The sequence below is a fragment of the Polyodon spathula genome, chromosome 5 (genome assembly GCF_017654505.1).
Source record: "Polyodon spathula isolate WHYD16114869_AA chromosome 5, ASM1765450v1, whole genome shotgun sequence".
Taxonomy (NCBI): domain Eukaryota; kingdom Metazoa; phylum Chordata; class Actinopteri; order Acipenseriformes; family Polyodontidae; genus Polyodon; species Polyodon spathula.
In genome coordinates, this window is record NC_054538.1 from 26078119 (window position 1) to 26091476 (window position 13358).

At 34.5% G+C, this 13358-nt stretch overlaps 1 protein-coding gene across 1 annotated transcript in view; it reads left to right on the top strand.

Annotated features, from left to right (window-relative positions):
- Positions 1-13358, top strand: part of LOC121316386 (CUB and sushi domain-containing protein 1-like) — a 590542-nt gene that overhangs the window by 425093 nt on the left and 152091 nt on the right. The window contains exons 19-23 of the mRNA XM_041251464.1: positions 1558-1696; positions 4666-4853; positions 7207-7395; positions 11132-11248; positions 11553-11768. Of these exons, the coding sequence (XP_041107398.1) occupies positions 1558-1696; positions 4666-4853; positions 7207-7395; positions 11132-11248; positions 11553-11768 (849 nt within the window). The remainder of the gene's footprint in view (positions 1-1557; positions 1697-4665; positions 4854-7206; positions 7396-11131; positions 11249-11552; positions 11769-13358) is intronic.

Consider the following 13358-nt stretch of genomic DNA (forward strand, 5'->3'; position numbering starts at 1 on the left):
TTCCGGCTTTTTTTATTTAATAAATGCAATTAAAGCACATTCCGGTTCACAGTGCATGTTGTTTGAAACTGTTAAAACTGCATTATGAAATCATTAATTTTAGTTGTATTCATTCTCTCTAAACAGCCATTTTAAATAGCTGGGAAAACTGTCAACTGCCTTCACAGTTAGTCAAGTTTAGCAGTTATATTAGATGATTGTTGTTCAAAGAATGAATATCATAGTTTAGATTCAGGTTCTTTATATTCAAGGGAGTGGTGCCAGTGTACAACCACGAAAACAGAAATGGATTTAGAAATTATTTCAAATGTCAGTAAAACAAATTAAAAGACAACCGCCACAAACTGAATAAGAACATAAAATACCTAAAACTAAACCTTCAAATAGACAATACGACAACTAACTGTAACTTATTAAAATACATTAAAAGTTCCGGCCAAGTCCCTCTGCTGAGAGAGAGATGCTCGTCTTCACTTTTTGTTTCGATCCACACAGACCGCTTCCCGGCTCAGCAGGGTCAGGGAATTACACGTTGCATTAAAACTAGGATAGAAACAACAACAATAAAATGCAGCGCTGTGGCCTACAAGAGTTTAAAAATACATGCAAGCAACTGTTTAAAATCCAGTCTTGATTCCAAACTAATAAAACATGATTAACTTCTGCAAGGGAGTCATAAACACCCCCTCTACAAGTTTCATATAGCCCTGCTGCAACATCCGGGTCCATATGGGTGTGCTGTCCTGTGTATCCTGTCCAGTCAAGAATCTGTAGGTAAAAACCGGTGTCGATCGCCCCACTGTAAAACGTCTTTCACTTTCGTTTTCCTTGCTGTTGCTGCCGCTGCCGCTCAGTTTTGTCTCACTCATTGCGCCCGTTCCTGTTGTTTCAAGCGTGCTGTAAGAAGGGGAACAGTCTTGCACCCAGGCCGCTTCAGGTGCAGGTAGTTAGGGCAATAGTTTCAGTGGTGATTAGTTTCAATTCTGCGTGACAAGTCTGTTCTATAAATTAAAGTACAATAAAAACAAACCACACAATCAATTAAAATAAATAAATAAATAATAAAGACAATCAAAGGCACACGTGTAAATCATCATTGTGATTAAGTGAATAAACAAATCAAAGTAAATAATGTGGTCAGATAAAAAAAAAGTGTTAAATTTTACTGGAGTTGTGACATCTGTGACAACATTTAAAATTGAGTGCAGAATATTTACAATAAAGTCAAAATAGCTTTTGTTTTTAAAAACAAAGATATAGACAGGGGATGTGCAGATCCATTTAAGATGTTTTAAGATGTTAAGTTGGCAATGCAGAAGTTAATTACCACTGATTGATACTCAGATTGTGAAGGTGATGGTATGACAGTTTATCTTCTTGTGCAATTGCCTTGCTATATTTGTTTTTTAATTGCATATTTATTAACGACTGACCCTAGTTTAATAGCAATGCAAAAGAACCAACAATGCAACACACAACCCATACGTGACATATTTTCTTTTAAATTGATCCTGCAATATGGAAGCACAGATGTACTTTCATTTTTCTTTTTTCCAGCCCCCTGTGGTGGTCGCTTAACTGCATCGAATGGAATGATCCTGTCTCCTGGCTGGCCAGGATCTTATAAGGACTCGTTGAACTGTGAATGGGTGATTGAATCAAGACAAGATCATGCCATCAAAATATCATTTGACAGGTCTTTACAATCTATGTATCTTTTACACAGCCTTTTTAAAACAATTTTAGTTGTCTGTCTCATTTAGATGAAGTCCCTTGTCAAAATCCAAAGTAAAATCCTTCTTACGTTTACTAGCTGATAATTATTTTTAGGAAAAAAAAAAAGGTTACTGTTACAAGAAGAGTAAGAGAACACAGGTGTCCTTAAATAAATTTTTCATGGGTGAAAATGGCCAATGATCATTTTGACAAACTCCTGGTGAAAAACGTATCTGTAGTCCGAGCCGAGGCCAACACTGTGGGGTTTTACATGCTTTCTGATGCATTCTGAGCCATTTTGAACCACTTTCGGAAGGACATTTGAAGTTGACTGTGGTAAAAGAAATTCCACACAAGGCTAGTTACAAACATAGTTTTGCAATGTTGAAATGCAATGTTCACTGCAGGACTTACTGATAGAGGGCCAATTTGCCCCCACCCCTACCAAAATTTTAGGGGGATATTTCCTTTAGTGTGATGGGTCAATATGTTTTATGATTTAGAATTCAACACAACCATGGTGTTTGTATACTCACCTTGTGTTTCTGAAGAACAACAAAAAATACAAATTTTAAAACAAAGTTTTCATTTAATCAGTAAGAATGAGGTCTTTTGAAATTACCTTGTTTAAAAAAAACCTGGTAGAAACACAAGTCACTTTATTGCAGCTGTTGTGCAGAATATTCTTTCCTTTTCATTTGTGAACTTAGCCAGGACCTTCTCCTAATCAAACTTCTTCCAGTGAGGTCACTCAACTCTTAAGACAAGGATGCACTATGTCACTTAACAGTCTATTCCTGAGGACTGTCTTCAACACACTTTGAAGCCTGAAGCCCCTCTCCAACAAGACTTAAATGTTTTTTTAAAGACACACATATATTTCCAACTTACAGTCTACGTAAACCTCCATTGTAAAAATTAAGTGCAACAAATAGAAACAAAGATATAATGTTACAATGCGTTTGTCTTCTATATGCTCCAAAAGGATAAAAAAGAAATAAAAATTACATGTTACAGTCCGTACTGTTAATATATGAAGTAACATTATTAGAAAAGTAACTAGCGTTAGTTAAAATAAATAAATTAACAAATAAAATGTCACGCATAATAGCCTGAAAACTTACATATTGACGTACGTTATTCATACAAAAGTAAACATGAAGTTTAAACAAATGTACTGTTTTTAAAGTAGCTTGAACTGTGGTTTTCATTTCACGACTTTTACTGCACTTTAACGGTAAGTATATACTCTAACCAAAACAACAAATAGTACGCATTTCTCACATTCTCTCTCTCTCTCTCTCTCTCTCTCTCTCTCTCTCTCTCTCTCTCTCTCTCTCGTTCAAAATTAATCAATCACCACTTGACAGTTCAGGCATAACTAATCAGGCAGGCATGACTGTTTTAGTCTAGCAAACATATACGTTTACAATATGTTTTACTGTTTTTCTTTGTCCGGTGGAGCATTTTCAAGAACAGCGTTTTGTTCCGAGGTAGACTCTTTTGGACACCTGACCTGTGAATGTTGTGTTTTTTTGTTTTTTTTTTAATTTGGCAACACATGCTGTCCCCATCAAAAGTTGTGTTTCTGCGACAATTCCCGTTGGAAATGTCGCTTGATTGTTGATAGATGGAGTTTGCTGATCTAAAAATAGTTTATTTGGGCATGAATGTCATCTGTATAAATTACATTCTCCAGCAGAAAGACATTGTCAGTGTAAAATCTATTTGCCTTGGATTTAAATTGAAAGTGCAGAGCCTGAAAATAAATAAATAAATAAAAACCCACGTCGTCCTCTGTTCCTAAAGGACAAGGATTTCCCCCCTCCCCCTCACCCAGTTTAGACCCCTCAAATCTCTAGTAAAATAAAGATCATTTGAACCCCATAGTTACATACAAGTCAATTAAATCCTCAGTTACTCTTATGATTCAGCTTGCAGTTTTGTATATATATATATATATATATATATATATATATATATATATATATATATATATATATATATATATATATATATATATATATATATATATATATATATATATATATATATATATATATATATATATATATACGATATATATATATATATAGTCATGCGTAATATGCATTCACTATTCAGATATTATAAAAACTAAAAGTCCCACAGTTTTTTTGATCATCTACAGAAAGTTGAAAATACAATACTAAAAATAAATGCACTCAGAAAAATAGAATCCCAGATTATTTGCTGTAAAATAATATATTTAAACAAGCCTGTAAAAATTACAATTGATTTTAAAAAAACAGCATGTCACTACTAACTACTAACACCAGCTAAACAGAAATTAAACATAATTTACAGCCACTTATACATCATTCATCAGTTAGTACTCAATCCTTTATCCTAATGTGAATGAGCCCATTTAGAATTTTGGTATTATCTCAGTACCAAGCCATGCTGGCCCTACTCCAGCACACACATTCACACTCATTCTTTCAGTTGTATCATTGTCAACTGCAGTGTCGTCAATATACAATACAGGGTAATTAATGTACAATATAAAACAACAGTTTTCTCTCTTGCTTCTGTTCTGCATGTTCTTTTTTAGATACTAGGGAAAGACTGTTGTTTTTATCCAAGATGATCTGTAGAATATAAATATCACAGAACATCTAGAACCACATAATAATATATGCAATCAGTTAATCTGTTTTTTTTTTTTTTTTTTTTTTTTTTTTGCTAGTTTTAATTTAGTTTCCAGTTGATTAAAAAGGGAAGCAAGTGATTGCAAGGATAAAAACAATAGCCAGCAATGATAAGCATAATGTATTACCCGTTAAACTGGATAAAGTGATTGATTAAAATGTAATTGCATTTCAAGGTATTTATTTATTATTATTTTAATACACTACAACTGTTAGTATTAAGGACATTATCTAATTACCTCAACATTTTTATTTTCAGGTTTCAGACTGAAGTTAATTATGATACATTAGAAATACGAGATGGACCTGCTAACTCATCACCATTAATTGGAGAATACCATGGTACTCAGGCTCCCCACTTCCTTATCAGCACCAGCAATTACATGTATCTTCTGTTCACCACTGACAACAGTCGGTCCAGCGTGGGCTTCCAAATTCGTTACGAGAGTGAGTTTTCTGTGTTTCGTTGGGATTTATATTTATCCGTGGGATGGCGTTATTATTCAGCTAAGAATAATATTACTTTAATGTGTTGAATGAATCATTTTTTACAGTTTTATATATATTTCGTAAAATTATTTAATACAGGAGTAGACAACCTTGTCTGTTCCAGTCCATTGCAGGACCTGCTAAATATCTTGCCTTTCTATGAAAGTCCACACAACACCACCAAGGAAGGGGATTGTATCATGACTTAACTCTTCCTTGAGACATGCTCCACTATCTCTGATCTTTGGATAAAATAAACTTACTCCAATCTCCAATACTGCCTATCCAGCAATTTTTATGAAATGTAATGCAGAGATAATATTGTAAAGGAAAAAGGCTTGGCTTTACATTTAAGAGATTATTACTGTACAAAAATGTACCTTCATTTACATTGTTGGTGGGGAATATTATTATTGTTTTTGTTATGTGGTACTTTTTTTAAAGCCACTATGAGGATAGTGTAGCCATAATCCTGGTAGATTGAGTACCTAGGGATATTTAAGAATGTAGTGGATTGTGTAAGTATTGTATATAGTAACCCCTCCTGTGTCTGGTAAAACTGCTCAGGGATCATCTCAGCCAATAAAGTACTAAGTGGAGCACCCATTATCTGACAAAGCTTTAAACTGTTATTATGTTTAACACAGCCACATATTATCCAGTACAAAAACATTACACTGTATTTAAATTCATTTACAAACACATAAAAGTTAACAATATCACAACTATGATCCAGAGAGGACCCTCCTAACTGATCCATTGTTTAAGATTGTTTATTACATGTTTTCTATTTTCCAAAATGCTTACAGGCAATTGGATGGGTTCCTTATTATTATTTAAATGTATAATGCATATTATAATGTATTATACATTATGTTTCTGTCTAAAGAAATACTAATAAATAAAGCATGCAATACAATATATGAGATTCTAAATGTATGCTGCAGAGGTCAAGATTTCCTGCTGCAGAATTTCATGATTGTAGCTGCAAAAGATATCTGGGGGGGGGGGGGGGGGGGGGGGGGGGTCTTTTGTTACACAGAAATATACACAATAACATGAAAAAAGAAATAGTCAGAAATGAAGTTGGAAACGTTGACATTCTCTTTGTCAATATGTCGTGAATGTGGTTCTTAAATGGAAGTTCCATATTTAAAACTGAGATATTGCTATGTTGCTTTTTTATTCTTTTGGAATGTAGTATATACAAGAGCTACATAGTGTTTCTGTGATGTCTTTCATTTCTAATATCTTATCATTTCTGTTGCATACCTTACTTTAAACATTTTTTCCTTTCTATTTTCCATATATTCTTCATTCATTTACAAAGGACTCTTACAAAGTATAACTGATTTTATTATCCTTTTTTTTTGTCACGTTTGGCCACCCAGCAATTAAATAATTTGTTAGGTTTCTGTAATAAAAAAAATAAAAAAAGATAAAATTATTCTTTATCTAAAAGGTGAAAAAAACTACTTAAAGAGGACCATTCATATCATGAAACTCCATACAACAGTAAATGGTAAAACTGTGTTATACAACTGCTTCAAATGAATAACAAACATGCATGACTGATTTAATACCAAAATATAATTGTAAGTGAGCAATTTGAATAATAGTATTGCATTGCTTCCTAATAATGCAATGTAATAGTACTGTTATTTTCTGCTGGGAGCTTCAGGCAATTTTATTTGGCAACACAGAGCATGGTGAATAGCAATATACTGTAATAGTGTTTTATTTAAAATGCAATTGTATTTAAGCACATGCCATTGTTTCAGACACTGGTGCCTCTACATTAAATAGTATATCCCTTTCAGTCACTGTGTGTATAATTGTGCCAAGTTTCCTATCCGTGTATCTATCTTGTAATGCAAAATGTTTTTTTTTTAATATGTTTTGAGAGGGCAACTTCTCGAACTCCATAGATTTCACACAAACGGTTTTAAAATTTCTAAAAATGTACATCAAATGCATCATGCTCATATTATTATGATGAACTGTAGCATACATAATTAGATGTGCGTTTATTTCTGGTAGATATGCAGGCTGTTTCTCAGACACACTTTCAGATAACCTCAGATCTTTGTATATTGTAGGTTTGACTATGTAATCTTAAAATAAATACATAAATAAATAAATAAGTAAACATTCTTGAGTGTGTGAAATTTGCAGTCAAAAAGATGAACTTATTATTGATCACGACTGGCAAGTCAACGTTACTACTAAAGCTGACGAATAAAAGGAATAAAAGATTATTATTTAAGGTATTTCAGTATTAGATTGTCATTGAATTATTGTTGGTTTTTAGGTGTCATGTTGGAGTTGGATTCCTGTCTAGATCCTGGTATCCCTGTAAATGGAAAACGACATAGGAACAACTTTGCAGTTGGTTCCAGAGTGTCATTTAGTTGTGACCAAGGATATACGCTAAGTGATGACGAGCCAATTGTTTGTGAAAGGAACCATCAGTGGAACCACGCGTTGCCCAGTTGTGACGGTAGGTATTCTTACAGTCCTATCTAGAGTTTATAGAAAGAGATTTTCAACATCTGAGGAATAGTTAGTGAACATTTTCCAAGACACCCAGCAGCAAGGGAAGAAATAAAGGTAATTCAAACCTCCGGACTGATGACGAGCCTTTGTATGAAGTTAAATTACAAGGAATTGTGTGTGATTGTAGATTAAAGATACCCAAATATCCAAACTCCTGCATTACAGCGGACCGCACTGCCTCAGGGCTATTGCCTGGATAATATGGTGTGAACAGGCTGGCTGTAGGGGTGACGTCAGGCCAGAAAGGAGTACACAGACAGGCAGTACTGGCAGATAAAACTGAGACACTGCGGCTCAATAAAAGGTTTAAACAGAAAACTAAAACACTTTGACAAAACCAAAAGGCATGTTGGCCAAACAAACAAGCAGACAATAAAGAATAACAAGTGTCATGCTGGTTTATAAGCCAGTACATTTTAGCAATTGTTATTTTAGTTTTTAATCCTTTTTACCTCCTCTCTACACCTGTTTTCCACTCACCGAACACACAACCCCGAGCGAGTGAAACATGCATCTATATATAATGTTGTGCCGGGATTCAATTAATAATTAATTATTCACTTAAATCTAGGCAAGTGAACGAATTGAATACAGCTATATATTTTAAATCACTCATGTTACACAGACCCATTTATATCCTGTGCAGTAATATCTATACACCAACATTAACACTCCACATGCAACAAATAATACATACATACGCACAGCAGCGGGCACTTTCCCCCATACAGTTATCCTATTGAGATTATGTGAACCACTAATATTGCGGAAGTTAAAAAAAAAAAAAAAAAAATCGAACAATTCAAGATAAAAAATTGCATTACATTGCAAAAACTACCAAAACACCTGAAATGCAGATTACCAGTTCATAATCTATTTTTGCTATTTTTTAACAAGCTGGAGGAACTCCATGTCTTTAATTTTCTAGGTCTTAAATCCGATGCAGGACAGAAATAAAATGAAGTCCGTTTTTTAATTTAGAGGGTCCCAGGACTGAGTGACTGAGGGTTCCAGCTTTGGATTAAGGTGCATTCACAGAGCTAAGATGGAAATCTCACATGGTGCATGCAAGCAGTGTGCTTCACTATAGCCATCATCTTATCTTTCATTAGCACTAAATTCACTAAAATGCTTGCATAAAGCTGTAAAATAAAATGGAAATTATTTTATCTGGAATACTGAACTTTATTATTCTGGTTGAAACATAGCTTCCAAGCTTGAACCTTGAATAATGTGCTGCATAGGGAAAACTATCCCCTCTCATCAACTCAGATCTTACACAAAAGAATATGTGCAGTAATTAACATGACACCTTTTAGCTCTCATGTTTAAAGCTTTACAGCTAAGGGATGGTGAAAGGACAGCTAAAACCAAATTCTCAGTCAGGCAAATCAACTACATTCTCAAGGGCTTTAAAAAAAAACAAAAAAACAAAATGCACATGGTTGTCGAATGGAGATTTATCCTTCAAGTTGCCTCAGCTGGCTGGTGCCCCATTATGGTACTTCTCACACTCATTCAAGAGTTGTTCAATAAGACTAAGATCTGATAGCTCAGATGATCAAAGAATTGCAGGTGTTCTGTGTTGCATAAGCATCCCCATGGCAAGTATGTGAGGACAGACATGTAATAAATTATGGTTAACTATATATATATATATATATATATATATATATATATATATATATATATATATATATATATATATATATATATATATATATAGTGACGGATTGTCCTCTGGTCACATTTTTTCCTTCTTGAAATAAACACTTTATATACAGGATGCCAGGAAACGCCGTAGCGTGTGTTTATTATTTACAATGAAAAGAAAATAAACAAAACCTAACCCAATCTCGGGCCCTATCTAAACAGTCCTTTCTCTAACTAATAACGAGGCAGGATAAGCCTGTACCCTCATCGCCAAAACCAATTCACGATCCAAATCGTAATCCCAAATACTTTTCCAGTAGTTCCTTCTCCCGCTTCCACAATACACACAATAACCCACTTGCTTTCCAACTTCCCAACCAAACTCCACACGATCACCCTCGTCCAACACCCACAAACACAGAGTTTCTACACTTGTAGTTTTCTATTAGTTTAAATTAATTGTCATATTCCGGTTCTGATGTATCTTTTATCAGACAGATTGTTAAACAGCTACCCTTTAAACTCATTGAAGAGACGAGATTTTGTGGTCATGTGTTAATGAATACTAATTATTTTATAGTGGGCTGTAAAGCAGCTTTTGTGTCTTTGGTTCTAAGCTTTGCAGTTACATGTTTTTTTTTTTTTTTTTATTTGTAATATTTAAATATTTTCTTATAACTCCTATCTTATTTTATTTTTAAAAGTGAAAATGATTCACATTTGTCAAATAAATTACTTTTATTACAACTTACTGTCTTTACACTGTAGAAAAGGGCAGGTGTTGTGACTCTTGATCTCCTAGTTCGTGGCCTGTCATTGACAGAGTGTGTCTGGTTATACTGTCTCGCCACATTTGAAATTTCTGGCTGTGAGCACCCAAGACGGTGAGTCACAGTACGCTGCCCTACTCCAGCCTCCAACATGTCGATTGCACAAAGGTGCTGCTCTTTTGACAGACCTCTCAAATGGTAGTAAAGTAGCTTGTTGCCTTGAACTTGCTTGGAATTCTAAAATTCTGAAAGTTCAATCAATTGGGATATTTTGCTTTCCACATTCCACATAAAACAAAAATCATACTGAAGTGGCTTAAGAGACATTAGGAATATATTTTGTATTACTTAGAGTCATAAACCTGAATCATCTCTATTGGCAGTGTCTGTTTGATGGTCACATTGTTTCTTTTTAGCAGCTTTCAGGCTCCACGTTTCATTGACCTCTCTGTTAACCACATAGTTTGTTTTGGCAGTCCACTGCACACACCCTCTATTTTTGAGCTTCAGGGAGGTTCTGCTTCATGCCTTCAAATTATCACTTTGGCCATTTTGTCAGAATTAGTGCAGTTCATTTTTATTTGACCCTATGATTTCCTCTAGCTCTTCAAGGAAAACACCCCCTTTAAAAGATGTGTGTTTATATCTCTTCAGCTCAACTGGTGCCTTCATTTCCCAATGAACTGGCTTTCTATCAAACTCGATCATGCTTTCGTCATTTCTGGCACAGTCAGTTGGAGACTCTTAAACACACTCTAGGTAGTAGTCTCTTTCATTGATTTGATCTTATCTAGACACATCTTTCTACTCGAGTCTTCCTTTTCAACCTAGAAGATCTGCATCTCTGTCCTGCTCACCTGCACTGGAAAGAACTACTGAAAACTGTACCTTAGCATGTGTTTTGTTAAACAATTGTTTGAAACCTTGCATGTGATTATTTGACCACAAGCTGGGATAGCCTTGTGACCTTGATAACTGTTATCTGATTGGTGCAACCAGATTGCTCAAAGAGCTATCAATCTTGAACAGACGGCAGCAATAAAAAACATTTCCATACAAAATGTATCCACTTTAACAATCACCAGTGTATAAAGCAATTAGGGTGGTTTTTGTTGTACATCTTGAAGTTAACTATTTACTTGTTTACAATAGTGTTATTAAGTATGGCTCTTCAGTTTTACTATAAAGAACACAACTGTGTTCTGTTAAGTAATGCTGTTATAGTTTTATTTGACCTTTTTCATTTTTCTCAACCAGCTTTATGTGGTGGATACATGCGTGCTAAAAGTGGAACAGTGCTCTCTCCTGGGTTTCCTGATTATTACCCAAACTCGCTAAACTGTACTTGGACCATAGAAGTGTCTCATGGAAAAGGTAAAAAAGAGAATATGCATTACATGGGATGTGAGTGGAGTGCTTTGAATTTTAATTTGTTAAAAGGAAATTTAATACTTAAAATGTGGTTATGCAACATAAATATTTATAAAACATTGAACTGCTTCTGTATCATTCAACCAAACTAGAGAGTAGTCATAGTTTAATGTAGTATTATTTTATGTGTTGAACAAGATTGCACTAAAACTGTTCTATAATTCACGTCATGAATTTTACATATTTTTCCACATCAAGTCATCAGCGTGATTCCAAATCAAGATTTGTTTTTTCTTTCATTTTCCAGGAGTACAGATGTTTTTTCACACCTTCCATCTTGAGGATTCTCATGATTATTTACTTATCGCAGAGGATGGAATCTTTACTGAGCCTGTTGCACGGCTTACTGGATCTGTTTTGCCACCATCCACCAAAGCAGGCCTCTTTGGAAATTTTAGTGCACAACTGCGGTTTATTTCTGACTTCTCTATGTCTTATGAAGGATTTAACATAACATTTTCAGGTGGGATAGTTTTTAATCTTTGCTTTAATTTACTACACCTTGTGGTGTCATTATTTTCTCCAAGAATAAATACTCATTGATAGATGTTTGTATATATTTATGACTAAATTATGTTTGTCTATGGAATGTCACCTTGTGTATAGATACCTTTCTGTGAATGATAGAATTATCAGTAGCGGTAGATTATAGAGCATAAATAACAATGTGATTAGACTATGCCATGTAATTACCAGTGTTTCCTGCACATACACAGCAAGCACAATGTAATTACACTGAAATGGTCTTTTGAATGGCAACACCATGGTACAGGCCAGGGGTGTAAATCTGGCACTATGGCGCTAGATTCTAGCGCCAGGCTACTTCCTATAGTGCTGGCGACACTAAATGCTGGCACCAGTAGACATGTTTATTATTTTTTTTAATTCCTTAGCAACCACAGAAGATTACAGTTTCTCATTGGGTCTGGATTACTCACATTACCCAGGTTTGGGTCATGTGGGAAGTTAACTGCATGTAGCTTGTATCACACACTGACTATTTTATTTAATACCCAGTATTTCCATTCCTGGGGGCTACCTCCGGGATCAGTCTCCCAAATATCCTAATGTGGTTCACAATTAACGCAAGTAGAGGTGCAAAACCATAATAATGGATCGCAGATCACATTTCCATTCTATATTATTTAAAAACAGAGCAGCGTTTCGGCCAGAAGTTCTTAATTAAGTTGTAGTGAACAGACATTCATAATTCATAATGGATCTCGCCATTAAATGTATTAACAAACAACCTCAATTAGTTAATTAGTGATTCAATCAAAATTATTCAAATTGTCGTCATGATTTGTAAACAATACTACTAAGTTACAATACAAATATACCCCCAAAAAAATCTTGTGATTAATTAAAACATTGCATTAGCAAGCACAAGTATCCAGTAATGTATTTATCAGTGAGAAATCAGGTGAAGTAATACTCTTCATTGAGTCCCTTAGGGCTCAGGCTAGCCAATATCAAAATAAGAAAGCTTCACTGCATAACAACACATTTTGCCTATTACCCCCTCTAGTGGGCATCCTACTTTTTTTCTATAACCATAACTCTTAACATAGATGCCGTAAGTTTAGCTTCCATAAAGTGTTTTTCTACTGGGTTATCCCCCCCATCTAATCACACTCTTATGCTCAAAAATGTGTGTATTGGGTAAGTATGTGGGCAATAGTAAAATTAACAGGGAACAATAAATGCATTTGACAGTTTTCAAATATTGTAAAATAATGTTTTGTGTTCGCAAGCCTCTTCATTTTACTGCAAAACTGGTGCTAAACTTTCAAAACAGTTCAGCACCAATTTTCAAAATGATTTTCACCCCTGGGTACAGGCCATTTCAATGTAATAACATTTTTATTCACAAGTCAGTATGTATGAGCAGAAAACAGTCAATACCATGTTATTACATAGGTATGTATACCCTCAAATCTTAAGGTGTTACACCCTGAAAAGTTTGCAGGGTTTTTAAACATGTTGCAGGCTGCTGACTCTTATTAGATATTTTATCACACATCATGAGTCAAAAATCAACTGGGCAATAGAT